The sequence below is a fragment of the Asterias amurensis genome, chromosome 18 (genome assembly GCF_032118995.1).
Source record: "Asterias amurensis chromosome 18, ASM3211899v1".
In the NCBI taxonomy this organism is placed as follows: Eukaryota; Metazoa; Echinodermata; class Asteroidea; order Forcipulatida; family Asteriidae; genus Asterias; species Asterias amurensis.
Window position 1 is genome coordinate 15,170,248 of NC_092665.1, and position 22,788 is coordinate 15,193,035.

At 40.0% G+C, this 22,788-nt stretch overlaps 2 protein-coding genes across 3 annotated transcripts; both read right to left on the reverse strand.

Moving 5' to 3' along the window:
* Positions 1–4,221: 4,221 nt before the first annotated feature.
* On the reverse strand, positions 4,222–6,502 carry LOC139951029 (allatostatin-A receptor-like). The gene is made up of 2 exons (XM_071949846.1): positions 5,782–6,502; positions 4,222–5,067 (listed from the first exon to the last, which is right to left on the reverse strand). The coding sequence occupies exons 1-2, from the start codon at positions 6,500–6,502 to the stop codon at positions 4,688–4,690; spliced, it is 1,101 nt and encodes a 366-aa protein (XP_071805947.1). The 3' UTR covers positions 4,222–4,687.
* Positions 6,503–8,138: 1,636 nt separating this feature from the next.
* LOC139951065 (uncharacterized) lies at positions 8,139–22,027 on the reverse strand. 2 transcript variants are annotated; one of them, XM_071949886.1, is made up of 15 exons: positions 22,017–22,027; positions 21,554–21,649; positions 20,581–20,761; positions 19,975–20,071; positions 19,207–19,350; positions 17,995–18,210; positions 16,343–16,471; positions 15,604–15,778; positions 14,884–15,005; positions 13,732–14,037; positions 12,767–13,075; positions 11,895–12,164; positions 11,236–11,382; positions 10,932–11,072; positions 8,139–10,382 (listed from the first exon to the last, which is right to left on the reverse strand). In XM_071949886.1, the coding sequence occupies exons 3-15, from the start codon at positions 20,731–20,733 to the stop codon at positions 9,964–9,966; spliced, it is 2,628 nt and encodes an 875-aa protein (XP_071805987.1). In that variant the 5' UTR covers positions 20,734–20,761; positions 21,554–21,649; positions 22,017–22,027; the 3' UTR covers positions 8,139–9,963. The 2 variants fall into 2 exon arrangements, with proteins under 2 accessions (XP_071805987.1, XP_071805986.1); XM_071949885.1 differs by lacking the exon at positions 22,017–22,027 and having other exon boundaries at positions 21,554–21,737.
* Between the last annotated feature and the right edge of the window lie 761 nt (positions 22,028–22,788).

Consider the following 22,788-nt stretch of genomic DNA (forward strand, 5'->3'; position numbering starts at 1 on the left):
TCCAGGCGCACATAACCCCAACAAAATTAAGGGTGTTTATTTCTTACTTTTTTATGAAAACGAAATGTATGGTATTCTGTATTATGAACAAACAGGGCCCAATTTCATAGAGCTGCTTAAGCAAAAAATTCATTGCTTAGTAAAATCAGATTACCGGCCAAGACTCCACTCAATTGTTATGCTAAGTAAACAACAGCTAAATACTAGTCATAAGCAATGTATATGGCATGAAATTTTGGCCAGTAACATGTGTAAAATAAGCGAGTTATTTTCGTGCTTAAGCACATTTTTTGCTTAAGCAGCTCTATGAAATTGGCCCCAGGCTATAAACAGATTAATAATATTTCGGAGTGTCGCAAAACAAGATTTCATTAAAACAAGATCAAGTCAGCAGAGGGCGCTCTATGGGAAAACTATTTTTGTTGCCCTGTCCGTATGCAGCTCGCTCCACACGGGACTGTCAATGGTGGGAACTTTCCATGCCAGTGTTTTGATATCACCAGCAGTACATTGGTTGGTATCTTGCCTCGACACCTCAGTCAAGGTTATAATATCATGAGAATGTGAAAGAAATTGACGATGATATTTTAAGCATTCTGGGCTCTGGGTGGAAGAGTCTGGATCTTGTATTCCCAGAAAAAGTAGCCGCCAATTGGTAGAACAGCATAACAGATAATTATTTCATTGCAGTGTAAAAAGGTTGCCCAGTTTCTGTTTACTGACAATGACTTATGGATTTATTGAATTGAAACCTTTAAAGAGTAAAATTGCGATGGCAACTCCAACATTGTATCATATGTCTTCTACCTTTTTATCCATTATATTAATGTTAACGAGGATTTCGGCCCAAGACTACGCACTCGATGTGTCGGTTCAGTCAACGACGAGCCACTCTGCGATTGTCAAATGGACGGCAACAAATAATATCACCGAAGCAGCCCGGTATGCAATCACTGTCGTCCACGATCGCACTGGAACACTCTTGGTCAACGAAACCATCAGTCTAGATACCACCATCTTTGCTATCACCGGACTGGAGTTTTCCAGAATATACACCGTCGAGCTTCGTGTGCTCGACAGCGCAGGGAAAACAGTCATCGTCGACTTAGACTTGATGACAAGTCGTTAGGCGCTGCCTATTTGTCTGCCTTTCATGCAACAGTCACAGTGCGATGTTACACATGCAACAGTCGTAGGTAGCGCGAGACATAATTGCGACTGACTCACACACACATACTGGGATCGAGGGTGTGTGTATCGTCCCCGCAGCTACACCGCGCTGTAACTACACACCGCGCTTAACAATTACCGTCTTGACTTCAAGACTACGTCGACTCGGTGGCTGTGTCGACAGACCTTTTTTGGAACGACAAGTTCATCGTTGCGTTGTGCGTCATCGGTTTCATTGCTGTGGTGCTGGTTGTTTTGCTGATTTTGCAGGCGATATGCTTTTCCGAAGATAAGCGAGCTCGGAGTTACAAGAACAGAGAGGTATAGGCTAATGTCAGATTGTTGTATTTCTTGAGTACTCGAAATAATATAATTTTTGTATGAACCTTTTATGGTGTTGTGTGTGGATGCCAATAAACTGCAACAGAGTATTTTGACATTAACCGATTAGGTTTCGTTTCGACAGCACTAGACCAGTGACTGGTTTAACATCATTTATTGGATAACTGACTCAACAGAACACTGCCTCAACCATGTCCAACAAGTTCCCAACTAAACGTTTCCAAAGATGTCGAACTCAGTAAACCAAAACGGTTAGGTCTCTACTAAGATATGGTCACCACTTAAGCCCTTGCATAATGCCAACAATACAGGGCATATTGTTTCCCTTGTTGGTCCCCGATCATGGAATTCTCCGAATGCCTCCCACAGTTGAGAGACTCTTGAACGCTGTTACGTTTCTGGGTCCTACTCTAACAGCGTTGTCCGGAGACGCAATGATTGGTTTCTCTCAATCTTCAGCAAAGTAGTAAAGAAACTGTGACGTCGTCAAAAAGTTCAGTGGGTGCGTTCGTTTAGCTTCCCCGGGTCGACCCCGGTGTGTGGCGTTTTGTTTTTCCAGGAAGAATGTGTGCAGATAATTACCCACGTGTGTCCTGGAAAAAAAAAACACGCCACACACCGGGGTCGACCCAGGGAAGCTAAGAGGTTACCCTTGCATGGTGCGGAACACACATAGAGCTTTATATAATATTGTCAGTATATAAAGCTCTATGGTCTGCCATTTTGTGAGAACGAGTCAGTAATTATTTTTGACTCTAACAAATACATGTTTTGCCCACAAAAACGTTGACATAGTATCCAATGTTATTTAGGCAGTGGACACAATTGGTAATTACTCAAAATAATTATTAGCATAAAACCTTTATTGGTGACGAGTAATGAGGAGAGGTTGATGGTATAAAACACTATGAAAAATGGTTCCCTCTGAAGTGGAGAGTTTTCGTGAACGAAGTAGTTTTCCACGAATTTGATTTCGAGACCTCAGATTTAAATTTGAGGTCTCGGAATCAAGTATCAGAAAGCACACAACATCGTGTGAAAAGGGTGTTTTCTTCTTTCATAATTATCTCGCAACTTCGATGACCGATTGAGCTCAAACTTTCACAGGTTTGTTATTTTATGCATATGTTAAGATACATCAAGTGAAACGACTGGTTTTGATGAATTTTCAAAGACTAGGTTTACTATTTTCGTGCATTTTTAGTCCTGTTGTTAATAATCACCATTGAATAACAGCGTATTTTGTGCTTATTAGGGTGCTAACAGACAAAAGTAAGGGTAAAACCAAATAAAATATTTTTTATCCCTATTGCAAGTTTGCAATTGTTTTTAAAGGCAGTGGACACTATTGGTAACTGTCAAAGACCAGTCTTCTCACATATTGTATCTCAACATATGCATTAAATAACAAACCTGTGCAAATTTGCGCTCAATCGGTCATCGAACTTCCGAGATAATAATGCAAGAAAAAATACCCTTGTCACACGAAGTTGTGTGCGTTTAGATGGTTGATTTCTTCGAGACCTCAAGTTCTAAACTTGAGGTCTCGAAATCAAATTGGTGGAAAATTACTTCTCTCTCAAAAACTATGGCACTTCAGAGGGAGCCATTTCTTACAATGTTTTATACCATCAACCTCTCCCCATTACTGGTCACCGTGAAAGGTTTTATGCTAATAATTATTTTGAGTGATTACCAATAGTGTCCACTGCCTTTAATTTGTTAAAAATGTGTATGTTTTCCACTCTCAAATTATCAAGTTGCAAATTATTATAACACTCAACAACTACTGACCTTTGACCTTCATCCAGACGGGCCTATTGTTAACACGATTAATTGCATTAGAATTTAATGTAAACCGAACAAAAGGTTTAATTGCGCGTAAAACAATACAAAGCGACTGGTTGGACTAAACATTGATTGATCGGGAAAGCTTTTCTTTGATGGTTAAAACAGCATTGTTTCGTGTATAGGTTAACGAGGATCGGTCGCCATTTTGAAATTAATAGGAAAACCAGTCAAGCATGGAAACGCGTTTGACATGAGAACATTTTTTAGACAGTGAACGCTTTGTAACGTTTAAAATTTATAATAACCACTTGCTATAATGAAATTTTTTTTGAGCGTGAGACTCACCTATACACGCTTGCTTTGCTGAGATGTAGACAAAGAGAAATTCCACATTTTTATCTGCAAGGTTTCTTTCGGAGTGGGAACTTTCGGAGTGAATCAAATCTCGAGGTTGGCCGGATCGTCTCAACCGATAATTATGTTCATCAGCTACGGAACTTTTTCAATCAATTTGAAAATAAAGAGAACCTTGAAGAACGAATCAATTTAACGATTGAAGGGATGGAATATTAATGAAAAATACAATTCGCATGGAGTTCTGAGTATAAAGTAGAATTAAAAACAACTGGTGAAAAGGTTTTAACCCTGGGTGGGGAGCCAAAGGTGTCTGCAAGTAATAAGGGGTGAGCATTAAATAATGGAGATTAAGGGTTACGGCTTACGTAGCTTGGGCATCTTGAAGTGACTTCGAGGCTCGTGTATAAAGAAAGGGGACCAGTCTAAGGATAAGGCTGCAAATTGAAGTCAGAGGTTTTGACGACTACGGCTTACGTAGCTTGGGCATCTTGAAGTGACTTCGAGGCTCGTGAATAAAGAAAGGGGACCAGTCTAAGGATAAGGCTGCAAATTGAAGTCAGAGGTTTTGACGACAAAGGCCGCTATTTATGCTGCATAGGATGTCATAAAATTAGTGCTTATTTGGGTGTTGGACTTAATTTGTCAAAAAATTTATGATTTTTGAAGATTTTTCAAAATGTGACATTTATTATATCCAAACTGAGGGTGGGAAACCTAAATTTAAGGTTTAAGGGAGTCTGACCAATTTCGGTAAAATGTGGGATTTCGGCTCGAACTCTGCGTCGACCCATTTGACCCATAGATGGTCAGATCCCATTGGATATATTTTCGTGAGTATCTAAAGTATGTGGCACCTTTTCTAATTAAATGCTAGAGTTAGTTTCTACGATAGTGTTTTTTATATAAATATCAACTCAAAATGGCGTCAGCGCCACTAAAAAGACACCTCAACTGTTATGAGAACATAGTTTGAAATAAAGTTGAATGGAGTTCACGCGGCGAGATGCTCTTTTCAGTTCAGTCATATTTATAAGTTCTTAGTTGTTTCTCCAAACCTTGTCGTAGCTGTATTGTTGGTTGAGCTTCCTTGTTCCGGTCCGGTGTTACCCACGCTTGCTGTCCCCACCCGGAACGCTTTCCGAATCCCCTCTCGGAACGGTTTGTTGGTCATTGTGTACAGGATCGGATTCACGCAGGAGTTGCACACAGCTAAGATGATGCCAACGTGGTAGACGGGTGATGCGAAATTGATGCTCACTCCGATGTTGTAGAGCAGGAACATGAATTGGTTTGGGGCCCAACACATGGCAAAGGTGATCACGAACGTCATCAGGGTCCGGACGAGCATCCTGCTAGCACGGAGCTGCCACATCTTGCGTCGGTCAACTTCGGTGAGGGGTGAAGAAGCTGAAGATTGGGAGAAAACCGAGTGGTACACAAATCAAGTTTTAAAATTCATAGTAGTGTTTGTTTCAATCAAGGGAGGTTTTCTTCAATTATAGTTATGTCTCGAACAGTGGCGTAATCGGACACTCATTTGGGGTTGGGCAAGCGGGAAAAAAGACATGTGGGGATGGGGGCGGGCTATTGGAGGCATCGCACCACGGGGAGGGTGACAATGGTTCGAGCGGGCGGGGGCTCTAACCCCGCCGATCCCCAGCCTGGCATACACCACTGGTCTCCTGGAATCGCAAAGGGACTGGGTCACACTTGTGCGGTCAGCCTGATCTAAAATGGGTCAGGCTGACTGGGACGTCTAACATAGATTTTAAATGTCAGTCTGTGTCTAAATTGGCGGCTATAGGCCTACTAGACCTTTATCGCGGTGTGGTTACCTTGATTTTACTCCATACCAACTCATTGTAACCAAACTGAGGTTGGATGAAATAATAGTCTGGTGCCATGCGCAATGAATGTTAGCATTCATTACTTTAACAGGGAACGTGACCAATATGGTGACAGCGTGATAAAGGCCTATGGCTACGGCTACGACTGTTGCTTAAGGTGTTTCTCTTATAAGGACGTCATGTACTTCAACGCAGGGTGACGCAGCGATCCAGCCGTATAGCCGTAGGCGTATAGCCGTAGCCGTATAGCCGCCAATTCGGACATAGTACTCACCCATCCGACCGTTTAGTATCTGGACTTGTCGTTTGAGGGTCGAGATGACCTTCCACTGGGCCGCTACCATCACAATGAACGGAGCCACGAAGTTAGCCGTGAAGTTGTACACCCCGACCACGGCCTGGACGGTCCGGTCGGGCCATCCCACGAAGTGGCACCCGACTATTTCATCTTCTCGGTAGAGAAACAAGATGAAGATCTTGCAGAGCGCACCTATTACCCAGCAAGATACCATCATTAGGTACTTATTACGCCTGGTGAAGACTTTCTTGTACTTGTGCGGGTACACGATGGCAACAAACCGCTCCAGGTTGATGGTGACCAGGCAAAGCACGGATACCACAGCGCAAACCCAGAACAGAAACTGGCTGACATACAGCTTGCATCGGAGCTGACCAAAGAACCCAGTGTTAGGCTCAGACGGCCCCATGGTCGCAACGATTTTGAAAGGGATGACCAATAGGCACACGATAAAATCAACCAATGCGAGATGGACTAAGATATCGCTGGTGTTCGACCGCAGGGACGGAACGCGTAAGAGTACAAAGGCCACCAGCAGGTTACCAAGGATCCCAACCACACAGATGACACCGTAAAGAATGAGAACGAAATCGCTGTCGGCAAAGCTGTCCCAATTGGTTGATTTTGAATAGCCAGCGGTGACGTCATCAGACGATGGTGTGACACTGGTTGTGTTGCTTCCATTGAAAAAATGCATTTTGTTCATTTTTTTGAGTCTGTCTTTATGTGTCGAAATAAATAAATATAGTTTGTTGTTAACAACTTAGCAGTTAAATGGTGTTTGAAACGTAGCAGTTGATGATTCAGTGTCAACCGGGAACCCGTTGATAAAACAGGAGAGGTGCAGTACGTGCAGTATCCCGGGACAATATCACATCTCTGCACAGAACAAAATGATTAAAACAATTATTAACCGATAATTAATAGAAATAACTAATTGTCCAAGTTGTATTTATATATAGGTTGGTAGATTGATACATGAATCTTTTTTCAGATTCATATGTTTGGGGTGAAAAATTATCCAAACCATTACTTCGAAGCGAATCTTTTCTCAAAATAGATTATACTTATGCTGCAGTGCTTCTCACCAAGTGCGTTGTTATGCATTATTAATTTTGAGTTGATGGCGTTCTATGGTTCTATCTGTCGATAATTTGTGTCCCCGTCACTCAGAAGAATTTGACATAATCAAATCAAATCTAAAGTAAGGGCAGCTTTTAGTAAATTTAGAATAAGCTTGATTTGATTTTGTACTTGCCATCAGAATAAAGATTTCTGTGCGAACAACAATTTACTGTTGAATGGAGCAGTTCAAGAACAAAATTTATTTAAAAAACTCAACTTTCCTTGACAAAAAAACAAGAAAGCACCATTCGGTTCGTCCCCACTCTCTCTTCGATTTGTCTGTTTGCTTGTATACCTTAGTGTACGTGTGCAATGTGTGATCCGTACAGAGATAAGAAAGCTGTGACAAAAGCTCAGTCGTCGGGGTTTCACTTTTTACAAACTTTGTGTTTGTCTACGAAATGCGTAGCCTTTTTAAGCAAACATAATTTCAAGTTGCATTTTTATCTAGTCCTTTTGAAGCATGCCTGTTATCATTATAATTATTCTTATTTATTCGGCAAATATTTAAAGACAATAACGTTAAAAAAATAGAGTATATTGGAGGATTTTAGTGAAATTATTTTCAGGGATTGTATAAAAAAAAAAGGGTTTCAACTGTATCTGCTTATTGACTCTAATTTTTGTCTGACGTGAACATCCTCCTATAATAATGTTAGGGAGACCTAGATAACACTTAGATTGTGTCCCCTTTTTAAATTAACTTTGAAGGAAATCAAATTAGATGAAGAAGAAGTGGGGCAACTAAAACCAACTTCATCTCTACCGTGACATACATTTTTGTGGATAAGGTATTCACCAAGGAGACGCTTTAATGGTTTCAAGCAAGCACGAAGATTTTTTCTTTGATTAAATTTCGTCCAGGACTACAAAAAAATAATGCCATTAAAATGCCATCTATTGAAAGAAACTGTTTGTTTTTCTACTTCAAGAGTCACGAAGTTGCCTCTTGCACTTAGACAATATGTTGACGTGCTATGGATACGATAATTTTTTACCCCATGATGTCATAGAAAATAAAAGTAGTAGCTCATCTTCACATGCAAATAAAGTAATTTTTGAGTGTACAATCTCGCATTATGCATAAATTTACCGCGTTGGGTTTACAGATCACAGATCAAACCAATGACTCTATATTCAATTAAATTTAAGTTTGGAACACAATCTGATTAACCACAACATAAATTTATTTATTTATTACATCCAGTTAGAACACCGATTTTCAAAGGTATACCCAGCATTAAAACGTTCATAATTTGTTTGATAAATATAATTACAGTAAAAACACTAGAAAAATAATTAAAGTTTAAACAAAACAGAAAAAGACTTGACTATCGCTTACAAAAACCACTCACCTGATCAAAAACCTTCGTCTGTTCGAATCTGCAAACTGCGGATTTTCGTGATGTTCTATACTTCTTCAAACGAATGGCATCGCAACCGCCTGCTTTCTGGCCGTGCGAGGTGGATCAGCTTCGTTTTATAACTCGAGTCAACTTCCCACTTGCCGCGCTGTGATTGGTGGATTCCCATCGACGTCACAGTTTTAAAACCGCCATTTTGGAGAAATTTGATATAAAGAGAAAAGTGGCGCGAAGAGTGGGTGGACGTATTCATGGCGTGTAAAACAACTTGCATTCAACTTGGTTCTTGGTTGAAAAGCTCCTTACAAAACTCAGCGCATTGAGTACCTTGTTTGGTAGATACATGTGCGCTATACAATACTTCGATATTTATTAATTAAAAACAAAAACTTATCCATGGAGATTCGAGGAGGCATATTAAATGCTGTGCAGTGCAGCTATGAGGTGCTATAAAAGCACATAATAGAAAAGTAACAGAGGTGCAAGTAACAAACATTACGGTTATGTAAAATGGAAAATCGCGCATAAGCCAAATTCGGCTGTAAAGCAGCTCTATGACATTAGGCCCTGTGATTGGCCATGAGCCTTCTACGTCAAGATCCTGACGGTCACGTGGTGAGGATGTACCGTTGATCTCGCATTCATTTCGCATTCATATTCTACGTACACGTTTACATATACATATAAAACATCATTATATGGATGTAACGTTCTGATTAAATCATTATTTTTCTTCTTAACACATGTGTACAATCCATGTAGAACAACTATTAGACCTATTCATTGTTTGAAAGCAACTGCTTAGACCTATGTGTACACGCAGACAATTCATTGTTTTTTACCTACACTTTAGACATTAAAAAACCAAAAACACAGATAACAAACGTGCTGACAAGAGGCTCTTTTACGAAAAATTCTGACACAAACTACAGACCAGAAATACCCCAACTCACCCCATAAAAACCCAACTTTGTGCCCCTAAAAGTTTACATTATTTTCGCTGCTGGAAGCAATATTGTTCTAGGGGTAACAAGACTGTTTTAAAAATACTACAAACAAATATTTAAAAACTTTTTACAAATCGTTGTACATTAGTCAAATGGAGGAAACTCTATTAAACATGATTTACAATGCCTTTATAAACTTTACAATTAGAAATATCCAATATTGTCGAGATTTGTGATACCATGAAAAGCTATAACTTGGGTGCCTATAAAGGTTATATTTCATTTAGGCCAATACCGTATTAATGTAATGTTTTCTTAGGGATAGGAGTGTACAGCCACAGACCCATATTCAAAGTGTCAACCACATCTCAAAATGGCAGTAGTAGAAATGTCTATACAACACTTAGAACTCAAATCCTCATGCTCAACCAGCCTTTCCCCCGAACACTGATATATCAGTGTTTCTCTAAATGTAAAGGAGGGAAAAACACCACTCTTTACATTTCGAGTTGTCCCCAAATGGCTCTTTTTAAAAGAGAGGTGGTTATTTCACTCTGGGTTTGACTCCAGGACAGAGTGAAAAGCACTCAAAAAAGATGCAAACTTAATTCCAAAAGAGTGGAAGACCGCTCGAAACAGAGTTGTCCCTCATCATCTCACCTCTTTTCAAAGAGTGCATTTTCACTCTTTTGCATTTTTAGAGAGATAAGTAAAACGACGCCCTAAAGACTGTCATATCCTTCCTCTTCCGTATCAATGAGTTGATCTTCATCATTCCCCATCGAAAGAGAAAATACCGGTTCTTCCAAACCCAGGGGAGTGCTAGGCAAAGATTCCCACAAAAGCTTCCAGAACTGCTCCTCGTCGTCCTCCCTCTGCGGACCTCTGCCGTCCAAGACGGCGCTGGGCCAGGTGATGTACGAGAGAGTACGGAGGACGGTCTGGAGGTCTTCGGAGAGTTTCTCTGGGGTACCGAGATCCTCGAAGATGACCGGGATGATGTCCATTTGACGGCGCAGCATCTGAAGAAGAGCTGCTTGGAATTCAAAGCGACACCATTCACTCTCGACAAAGCCTGGGGTCAGAAGGAGAAGCGTCTTGCGACTTCGACGAACTGCATCTGAGATGTTGTCGATGATACCTTGAAAAAGAAAAATAAGGCAAAAACCTCCAGCTTTTTAACAATTTATATCTTCTTTATATCATTTGTAGCAATTAATAACCACAAGGGAAACTGACAGGGTTGAACAAAGAAAACGTGTCCAGCAGAGTGGGATCTGAACCATATACGACTCCAGATTAACGTGCCGGTGCTCCGTTTAGCTAACTATGCTGGCGGTCTCCCTGTTAATTTATCAATATATTTGTTTGGTAGGGGTCTGAACAGACTGGCACCCGAAAAAAAAGAAATTGACAAAATCTAGACAACTCAGAGAGCACCGGTATCCCAGGGAATTCTGAACGCCAGAGATTGTGTCCCCCGGGAAATGTGCAGGAGGATGGTTCAAAAGAGGGCGCTATATCAGAAGTAGTTTGTGCACAGTTCGCCATAATGGGGGACAGAATCTCCTGCCACGTTGTTGTTGGTTTAAATTTTCCTTTGTTCAACACCAAATTGTCTTCATATCTTATGGCATCTTGTTAAACCATCTTGGCTCTACTAAGAGAACTTTAGGTAGTATATACTCACTCCTTCCCGGTAAGAAGAACCGGTAATGAACACAAACACGGTAACCATCTTTCTCCAATCTCGGAATGAGGTCATTGATAACAAATTCCTCGTCTGGTGTTCCGCTCTTGTACGAGATGAAGACATCGAAGTCTTTGTCGTCTGAATCGGGAAAAAACGAAGAAAAATCATGCTGAGATGGTTTTAGCCGGTTCTAGACCTGTGAACCGTTCGACTGCTCCTTTTCCATAGAAGTTAAGATGTATTAAAAAACACTAACCTGTGAACAGTTTGATTTATTTATGCAATGAGAAATCATGCTTACCTTTATTTTTGCCAGTCTTTGCAGACCACCAAAGGATGACTTCTTTACGGAAGCGATAAGCAAGAAGACTTGAGATGACCAGAAATAAGACACACATTCCTCCTGAGACCCCAAATGCGGAAATTGCAGCCCGTGTCCAGCCATTTTCTATCAGACAAACACAGAAGATGTGATAATGATAAATAAGTTTCGGAGGGTCCTTGGCTTCACAACTAGAATAAATTAAATGAAAATTTAAGTGGACACCATTGGTAATTATTCAAAATAATTATTAGCATCAAACCTTTCTTGGTGACGAGTAATGGGTAGAGGTTGATAGTATAAAACATTGTGAGAAACGGCACCCTCTGTAGTGACGTAGTTTTTCGAGAAAGAAGTAATTTTCCACGAATTTGATTTCGAAACCTCAGAGTTAGACTGAGGTTTCGAGATCAAGCATCTGAAAGCAGACAACTTCGTGTGACAAGGGTGTTTTTTCTTTCATTATTATCTCGCAACTTCGACGACCAGTTGAGCTCAAATTTTCACAGTTTTTTGTTTGTTATATGCATAATATGTTGAGATACACCAAGTGAGAAGACGGGTCTTTGACAATATTATCAATGCTATCCTCACCCGTCACTCTTTAAGAGGTTATTTACTTCCTTTGATCTCCTCACCTGTAACTCTCATCTTCACCGTGTCACTCGTCTCACCAATCTCATTCCCAGCTGAACAGGTCAAGCTGGCCAGGTCATAGGTCATATCAACATTCCTAAGACGGTAGGTATCACTAGTCGACAAATTAGTCTGTGGTGTTTTGCCAGGTCGATCGAGAGTCCAGGTGTAGCTGGTTGGGTCTGGGTTGCCTTTGGTCAAGCAGGAGATGACAGCATCCTGTCCCGAGGCAAGCGAGATTGGATCTGGACTTATCTCCACAATGGGTTCATCTATAATTTTGATGAAGTAAAATTAATTAAATTGTTGTAGGATACTTTAAGTTCAATTTCAGTTCATTTAGAGTTTTAGGTATTATTGGTAGTGATACATAACTTTGTACATTGAAGCATTTTTGTCCTTTTGGCCACCTGTTTAAATTTTAATGTGTTTAATAAAAATAAATAGCCTATTTTTATGTACCAGAAATAATATAGTTTGTTTAGTCTAGTAGCTTAATTTGAAGTTTATACCAGAACCAGTTCACACAGAAATGGGTCTTAGTCGAGAATTATGTATCACTACAATGTTTTTACTTGCTGAAGATTGTCATTTTTTGTCCTTCTGTTTTCTCCTGATAACTCAAATTTCCTGTACATTTTATGGTTGATCGCACAAAAAATTGAACTCTGTCAGCAACTATTTTATCAACATTACCAATACTGTATTAACAAAACTAAGTACAAGTTAAATGGGCCATGTTTCAGTTTTGTTTTCAGTTTCTTATGGACCTCTATCACTAATGCACTTTGCACTGAATTTACTTCTCTTAAATGTACGTGGTTGATCAGTAGCACTACTGCTCATATCATTTCTAAAGCAAACTGTCACTTACATTTGACATCCAATGAGGTAGATACTTCAGTAGTCCCCTCCCAGGCTGGGCTTTCCATGGCAACGTACACTCTCCTCCGGTTATCCCCAGGGGTGGGGACAAAGGTCATTGAGGTGATGACGTCATAGGAGTATTGATCATCGGATAGAGTGGTTACCGTTGTAGGGTTTGGGATCATTCCCCTTCCTTCTATAAACCAAGTTATTGATGGAGACGGTTTGACTTTCTTCATTTGGCATGTAAGAGTCACCTTCTGGCCTGATGTAGCATTCACAACGTCTTGGAAGGAACAGATAGTCGGTGGATCAGCTGATGAGGGATAACCGATGTTTATCAATGAATGCTGATCACCAATAAGTTAAAAGTTTAGTCACAGGGCTAGGGCTGGGATTGGCAGCCATCTTGAATTTTAAAGCGACTCTGGAAAGTGCATTTTGAAGGTGCAGATTGTTAAAGTTAAGTTCCCTGAGCAACTTTCCCGTGTGGAAATATGCCCAATGGGAGACTTTGAGACGCTAGGTAGCAGCAAACCTACCAGATAAATTTCCGAGCGTGCGCACATGACCGAGAACAATGGATTTTACATGGTAAGTCTGCTGCCACCAAGCGTCCAAAAAGTCTCCCATTCGCATTACTTTGGGAGTTACAACTTTTTCGTCCGCAAATGACATCCCATTAATTTGGCTAAAAACCGTCAATCACAGCCAGAATATTATAAGAGTGACGAAGTTCAAATTTGAACCAGCACACTCGGTAGATATGAAGAACTCCATCAAAATGAAGAACATATCTAATGCATCCTCTCCAAATACAGGTATAAAGTCATGAAGTTTTTTGAAGAAATGAAAAAAAGAACTATATTGAACCTTGAATATTTTTGTGTGAATCACAGATAACAATATTCATGGGGTTATTGATTATAAGTTAAGGTTATTGATTATAAGTTAAGGATATCCACCACTCACATTGAACAATAAGCTGTGCCTCTGCATAATTCAAGTCTGGCCCCTCGAAGGTGAATCCAACATAGCATCTGTACACATCCTCGTCTGGGAACTCTACACCATAGATATGAAGTTCAGAAACACCATCAGAGAGATGGCGTACCCCGTAACGGCCAACTTCATCCCTGATCTCTGAGGTTAGTTGGTTATGACCTTTGACCCATTTAATGGTCCCAGCCTCTTTCTTGGTCTTGCAGGTGAAGACAACATTTCTGTCGATGAGGGTGGTTTGGTTCTGAGGAACTTGGATGAACGGATCTGGAACAGCTGTTAAAATAAATAGGAAACCATTAGAATGAATCATCAACTTGTAAACTGGAAGTTATGCCTATACAAGATTTCCTGTATCACAAACTCGCTGTTGAACAAAATGATTAGGAAGTTCGTGTTTTCTATATACTTTCGTTATTGAAAATTATGAAACATGACAAAACATATATCATATTAAAGGATTGGGTACTTTTTCAAAATGTCCATAGATTTACATTAAACTCACAGGGTTTGAAGATAATTGTAGTGGAAAGCTTCCCTTCAAATATTACCTACTGAGGTGCTGTAGTTTTTGAGAAATTAGTAAAAACAATGTCATGAAAATACGTTTGTAAATGATTAAAATAATTTTCGTCTCAGTCATGAGACGAAAATCATTTTCATGACATTGTTTTACTCATTTCACAAAAACTACAGCACCTCAGCACGTAATATTTTCAGGGAAGCTTTCTACCATCATGATCTTCAAACTGTGTAAGTTTAGTGTAAATCTGTGGACATTGTGTTTTTTGTCATACAAAAAGTACATAGACCCTTTAAAGAGAATGAGGTACTCTTACCAATGGTATACAGATTGCCATGGGTTTGTGTATAGGCAAGGCAATAACTACTGAATGTTCATGTCATGCAGCAATAAGTGCCACATTGGATTTTAGCCACACAGTGTTTCAGTCAGCCGGCTATACGGGTTTAGAGAAAGAAGAATTGTGGCTTAGAATTGTTCTCTTTTTTGTGAAAATCTGTTTCTAATATTTTTTTCTGAAGCCAAAATGAGATTGCCTCTGTAATGACCAAATGTCTCAGGAAATAAAAGTGTTCAAAGTAATAATTGAGACATTATACCTATGACGGTGACGTTCACATGTTGCCTGTACACTGTCCCATTTTCATCATAGACTTCGCAGATGTAACCACCATTGACGGTTGTATTGTAAGCATCCACTGTGCTCGTCAAAACACTAGGGCTGTGAAAGCAAATTGTGAGAAACTTGTTAAACACACAAACCTCAATGCAGTGTCTTATACAGTTAAGAAAACACATATACTTCAAAGTATTACAAATTTGTTTTGATACATATTGACATTAACTTTCCTCTTTTAATTCCTGATAAAACCAATTAATTATAAAACTTAAGTAATTAAAAGCGAACAATAGGCTTTAACTAACCCAGGCAATACCTGGACATTTAAACTAAACATTTTGCTACAATTTTTAAACAAAATTGTTGAAAAATGGGGGGGGGGGAACCTCCTAACCTGTGGAAAAAGCATGCACGAACAACGGGGGCAATGCAACCAAACAAAAGCGTCTTTAAAGACACTGAACACGTTTGGTAATTGTCAAAGACCAGTACTCTCACTTGGTCTGTCCCAACATGCATAAAATAACACACCTGTGAACATTTTGACTCAATTGGTCATCAAAGTTGCAAGGGAATGATGAAAGAAAAACCACCTTTGTTGCACAAGTGTGCTTTCACATGCCTAATGAAAAGGTTCAGGCCTGAAGTATTTTAATGTTATGATTGAGGAATTTCAGAATCTTGAAGGATTAGAGCTAACCTTGGTTTATAAAGAACTGTTTTCTTCCTGGATTCAGAGAGTAGTGGTGTCGGGTTGCCGTCTTTGGTCCAAGAGTAGTTGGTTGGTATCATACCGTCTGCAGTACAGGTCAGGTTGAAGGAGGTTCCGAAGGGTATATACACCTGTCGCTGCTGTACACTGAGTATGGGTGCAGCTAATAGATTGGACAAGAAGAGGGTATACCACAACAACATGTTAATTGAAAGTCTTTTAAAGGCACTGGACAATATTGGTAATAACCCAATTGTTAGCATAAAAACTTACTTGGTAACGGACAATGAGCTGTTGATAGTATAAAACATTGTGAGAAACGGCTCTCTCTAAAGTAACGTAGTTTTCGAGAAAGAAGTAACTTTCCACTAAAATATTTGAATTTATTTCGAGAGTGAAAAGACTGGTCTTTGACGATAAGGTTTCCAGTGCCTTTAAGGGTTGAATAACCCCAGAAGTTACACCAAAACAGGAAGGTTCCACGAGTTATAGACTATCTCCCCCTTATGCCAAAAGGTTTCAGTGGCAGGGGAAGTGGTGTCCGAAACCTCCGAACCGTAGCACAGGCTGGTAGCAAGACACTGAGCCTGCTACACCGAATAGATGACATCAGAGGGTTATATCTCGTGTGTTCAATTTTGCGCTCAAAGTATATATAGGTGCAAATTTACAGCACCTAAAATACCCAACCATCCATCATTTTGTAAAAAGTATTTGTGGCACTTACTGTATTCACAATGAGTTCCAACAAGCCCGGTTGGGCACATACAAACTCCGTTGAAGCTATGGCATTCCACTCCCTCTACACAGGAACATGTTTGGTCACAAAGGCCACCATATCGCCCAAATGGACAACCTGTAGAGTAACAAATACAGCTCATCATGTCCGTAAAGGGTATATATGTACTTTTTCCTAACAAAAAAACACTGTCCACAGATTTACATTAAACTTACACAGTTTGAAGATTATGATAGTAGAAAGCTTCCCTTGAAATTTTACTTACTGAGGTGCTGTAGTTTTTGAGAAATGAGTCAAAGTAATCATTTTCGTCTCAGTTTTAGCATGTAAAAACGTATTATAACCAGTTATGCTATGGTTTTGGTATAATATCATAACTGGATAAGGGGATTTTACATGCTAAAATAATTTTGGTAGTTTGAGACGAAAAATATTTTGTGACTTGTTTTACCCATTTCTCAAAAACTACGCAACATCAGTTAGTAATATTTGAAGGGAACAATTCCACTATCATTATCTTCAAACCCTGTAAGTTTAATGTAAATCTGTGGACATTTTGAAAAAGTACCCAAGTCCGTTAATAGAATTGTCATGATTGCTGTAGGCCCAATTTGTTTACAAAAGTTATTACTATCGTCTCTTATGCCGTGCGGCGGGCCTCTCCAGTTCTCATGCATAAAAAAAAAAAAAAAATCCACTGTCGTGGTGGTTTTTCAATGGGGATTTGTTTGTTCTAAATCGATTCAAAAAAGAGAATCCTTAAAACAAACATCCGGAAATTTTTTTTTTGAGCATGGCAAATTTGATGTTTGGAAGAAAAACATTGCGTCCCGTTTTAAGTGTTTGTTCCGAATCGTCTGTTTCTTTTGAGTGTTTACATAATGACGTATTGCATTATGCTTCTAGTTCGTCATTCGGATGTTCGGATAGACCTACTTCCTTAGTCCAGCCATTACACAAATATTTGGGGACTCAACACTCTAAAACCATTGTTTAAATCTTAAAATACACATTATTTGTAAAGCAAATTGGTTGAGTGGAAATAAACTGAACTCTGAAACACGGAAGAAAATATAGTTATAAACTAGTTGTTAGAAATGCAACCTCAATTGGTACACTATTGCGAGCTATGGGCCCCTACTCATGGTCACTGTTCCCGAGGCTGACCACAAACCACCTATGTGGACACCTTCTGCAGGGACTCTGGACTGCGTCGGGAAGAGCTGCGTACAGCAATGGAGGACCAACGTGTTTGGAGGGCCATCATCCGATGCTCCGCATCGACTGAATGAATGAATTGCGAGCCTCCGTGATAGGATATTAGAAAATATTGTTTTGTTTAAAGGTATTGGCGGTGAAAAGACCCGTATCCCCACGTGTTGTGCGCCCTCTATGGTCATCATCTTTTTCTTTCTCTAAAATGCAAAGCTGAAGCCATACAATAGACCTTATAGACGTTATTTCAGTAAGGCGCCCTCACCTAGAGGTCAAAAGGAGGTTGTTCATTGGCCAATACTGTGCGCCGCGCGTACAAATCCGTGCGCCTCGATTGTTTCGTCACCGTTTTCCCTCTAAGATGGCGGCTGGATGACGTCAATGCATAAGGTCTGTAAAGAACTTGACATAAAAAGTAGAATTACCATTAACTTCGAAGGTAAAATTCAGGTTATACGGAGACTGTGGATTGGGTTGCAATATGTCGGATAAGTTGCAGTGAATTTCCAGTGGTTGAGCCGATGGAATGTAATCCAGGTGCACAAGCATGATGACACCCTGTTTCCACTCGGGCGGGAGACGACTTAATTCTTCTTCTGGTACAAGACTTACACTAGTGCCGAGAGTAGGCGAATACATTCCTATAATGAATAAAGAAAATGTGCAAGTATCATTAAATGCAGTGGACACTATTGGTAATTACTCAAAATAATTATTAGCATAAAACCTTTCTTGGTGACGAATAATGGGGAGAGGCTGATAGTATAAAACATTATGAGAAACGGCTCCCTCTGAAGTGCCATAGTTTTCGAGAAAGAAGTAATTGTCCATGCATTTGATTTCGAGACCTCAGATTTAGAACTTGAGTTCTCGAAATCAACCATCTAAACGCACCCAACTTCGTGTGACAAGGGTGTTTTTTTCTTTCATATTATCTCGCACGTTCGATGACCGATTGAGCTCAAATTTTCACAGGTTTGTTATTTTATGTATATGTTGAGATACACCAACTGTGAAGGCTAGTCTTTGACAATTACCAATAGTGTCCACTGCCTTTAATGGATGCGTTCGACTAGCTGTGTCGACCCTGCGGTGTTCTTTCGGTTGAGCCCCTGACAAGAGCTAATCGAACGATCACTCACCCTCTCGTGGTGACGTCATGCACCTCGGGTCACCCACGAAGTGACCCACTCCACAAGCAGGGCATGGGGGCTGACCCGGGTGAGCCCCCGGAATGACGTCAAAGCCATTCGAACGTACCGGGGGCAGACCGGGTCGACCCAGGGAAGCTAATCGAACACACCAAATATTTTGGTTTTACCCTTACACCGATGCGTTTTAGCACTATATTATACCCAGTACTTTCCCCAGATCTGTGGGGTGGGGGGAAAAAATCACCGGCATTTTACTCGGGTAAGATTTGAACCCACGACCTTTGTTATTCTAGAGCTGCAGTATAACTTATATCAATGCAATATAATTAAACAATGATGAAACACTGAATGAATGAGTAGAACAAATCAAGTGTTTGTTTTTATGTTATTTTGCACATAATTTATTATGTTGTGCTGTTATACGTATTTGTGTACATTTTGTGTTGTTCTGGTCGAATCAATAATAATAATAAAGTGACAAACCTGTTGTGAGGAGTTTGAAGTACCACGTTGTTTCAGACGAAATGGTACAATATTCAGGGAATTTCGCTGTCACTTGTTTTATCATTTGGTTCAAACCGGCGTTAAACCATATGTGAAAGTTGCAGTAGTACACATCAACTCCACCTATATGGGGCGATAGTTTTAAATCGTTAAAGGCAGTGGACACTATGGGTAATTACTCAAAATAAATATTAGCATAAAAATGTACTTGGTAACGAGTAAGGGATATCTGTTGATAGTACACATTGTGAGAAACGCCTCCCTCTGAAATTAATCGTAGTTTTTGAGAAAGGGGGTAATCTCTCACTCAAATGTAGAAATACATTAGCTGAAGCCCTTTTTAACTATAAGTCATTTGTTTCACTGTTTTCTCCACATCACAAAACGGCGAGTGAGTCCTTGATATCCTTAACTGGACTACTTCACATACATAAGAGGGGCGTCCGGTCCAAGATTGGCTGACTATTGTGAGAGTGACTGGTGCTACCCCCCCCCCCCCCCAAAAAAAAAAAAAAAAAAACCAAGGAGTGGATTTCACACAGAGTTAAGACTAGTTGAGCTAGGACGAGTCCTATATTTCTTAGGGCAAGCCTTAAGTTGTTAATAACTCCTAAAGGACGAGTCCTAAGTTATGACTATCTTGTGAAATCGACCCCAGGTATAGCCCAGGTACGAGGGGAGGGGTGGGGGTGGGTGGATGGGGGGGGGGGGGGTGAGAATGTCCGTACTCGAATGGTGGATACTCACATGTCCCGTTGGGAAATGGCAACATCTCATAGTCCTGAAAGTCAGAGTTGGCGTCTTCTGATGGGAGAGGTGGGAAATACATTTCACTGGATATAAGCTGTTGGGACAAACACAGACATTAAAGTCTTTAACAATATTTCATCGTTTGCCCGAAAGAAAGCCATATTTATTAAGGCCATCTTCCGAGTTGAGGCATACCTGTTACAAAAACGTACCCAAATGTTTATCGCCCTGCCGTTTTTGAAAAAAGGAAGGAGTGGGCATTTGTTATAAAAGGCTGGCCGAATTTTTTTTGTAGAAAAACCGGCAGGGCTATTAAAACAAAATAATAATCTGAGAACGTTAATTTTTTTTAAGAACGAACAAAAAAGGAGGTGGCCTCTAAAAAGGAAGGGGGCGGGACGCTAAACATGTTTTTTAAATTTTGGCCTAAGAATAGGTGCAGTGTGTTTATGGGTGTAGTGTGTTTACAAAGAAATGGGAATGAGCCTCGAAATTCACAGAGGATATGGGCTATTTGTAAATATAACACAATACTGGGTGAACACTAAAAGTGATGGAAAATCATCCTTACAATTGCAAAAATACACAATTTTTACGAAATACCTTCTCCGTGTCTCCTCGCTGTTCGGAAGGGGGTACATAACATGATCTGTCATAGTCATTACTTTGTGCCTCCATAAGTTGGGATGACAAAGCTGGTGACAATGACGCTGTGGCAACCATCATGATGGCCGCTACTAGGATTGACGGTGACATCTTTACCAAGAATTGCTCCTCTTTATATCTGCAGTGGCAGAACATTATTGGAGGTGCAATAGTGAGAAGTATAGTATTTTAGGCATTGCGTTGTGAGGTATCAATGTATATTCAGTTTGCAGTTATTGTGTTGGGATTTTGAAAGAGGTTTAACAGACATACAAAACTGATAAGCGGCACAATAAATGCGCCACAACAGTGTACTCTATAGAACTAGGTATTATAGACGTACATCTTGCATGTGTGTATCTACCTGCTGGGAAATTAACGTTATTTTTAGAACTTGACTTGCTATCTACAAGCGCGAAGTAAGTCTACAAATTCCGAATATTTTTACCGCAAACCAAAATATACAAAAATGAGAAGGCTTAACCGAAACAATGAATGCTCAGTCACCGTGGAATGTCTTCAAGATGGGAAATTGTTCACATTTGTCGCACTCAGCTTTCATACTGAAGAAACAACTAAAATGTAGTGCAGTGGTGCCTAGTGTCTGAACCAAGATTGAGAAAGATTTCCGTATCGTGCCATCACTTTTTCACTCATTTTTTTAACCAAAAGGAGGCGAATCTCATTTTTAGTAAATAGACATTAATTTATGTCATAGCAAATGAAAAAAGTGGTGGCAGGTTATGGACATTTTCCCCAAAGTTGTTGTTGTTTTAAATAACCACACGCCAAGCACATAATACAAATCATTTGTTGAGATCAATTGCGAAGAAAGGTGTGTCACTATGTCATACTGGTTCAAGTCAAAGTCATAATTATAGGTCTATAAAAATGACGCTTTTGAATAAATTAAAACGAAAGCACAACTTACTTTTTGGAGAAACCGTTCTGGCACACTCATCAGGGGAAATGGCGTCTATGGTTGGTGACTGGGCTAGGGTGGCGCCGACCTTGCCACATTGCCAAGCTTCAGTGACCAAACATTAAAAGGCAAAAAGGGGAAAACACATTTATGGCTTTCACAATAGCGATTTCGTTCCTTCGTGCTGTAGCCAAATACTTTCTGGATGGTTTAATATTAACTCAAGGCTAGTGGTGGCTGGTACGAATGAATGACTCCCTATATAGCATATGTATAGAGAGCTATTGTGTGTGCAGTTTGTGTTGAACTTGCCTGAGCCATGTACAAATAATATTTTACTCTCTATCTGTAGAGTGTAATTCGAAAGAATGATCAATGCGCCTCAAAATATTATTATCCTTGGTCACTGAGCCATATTATTCAGGTATGAGTTTGGTAACCGCGCCTAGAACGAATGGCAACAAAACCGTACCTGGTTAGAATTAGCCCTTTTGGGATATGGTGGCCAATATATAATTGGTTTGCGGTAACACCATGTGTGTATCTACTTGCCAGGTAGAGTTGTTCTTAGGGAACTGTCTTGTTTTATTCTACTGCCGAGGAGTAGATAATCGGAGGTTCGGGAGTCTCCTGACGATGACTAGAGCAAGCTAGTCGAAACGTTGAGACCAATTCAGAACTGGCTCCGCGGCAGTACAGTTATTACGATCCTATAAGCTAAGTAGTAGTCCAGTCTAATTTCTATACCATCCGCCCTGGTAATAGTTATAAAAACAGGACAGTTCTTTTCAGAACTGAGAAGTCTCCCGAACCTTCGATTATCTACTCCTCGGCAGTAGAATAAAGCAAGACAGTTCCCTAAGAACAACTCTACCTGGCAAGTAGATACACACATGGTGTTACCGCAAACCAAATATATATTGATACCCCACCATGCAATGCCTCAAATCCTATATGGTGGCCTATAGTTAGGCTGAAGGGGTGCACTGTGTGGTTTGGGTGTACACACAAACATTTACCCCAAGAAACCGTATACAGTGTTATAATGTGTTCACCATTGCCAAATGGCTTATAGAAGTATAGGCCTACTGCAGCTTACTAAAGCATTTTGGGATTCTTTTCACTCCGGATTTAAGTGGTTATGGAACAATAATGTTTACATAAGTTTGTTTCTCCAAATATTGAATCTGGGAAGTATTATTGACAGTGACGTCTCTCTAAAAAACGCGACCACCCTTTCAAAT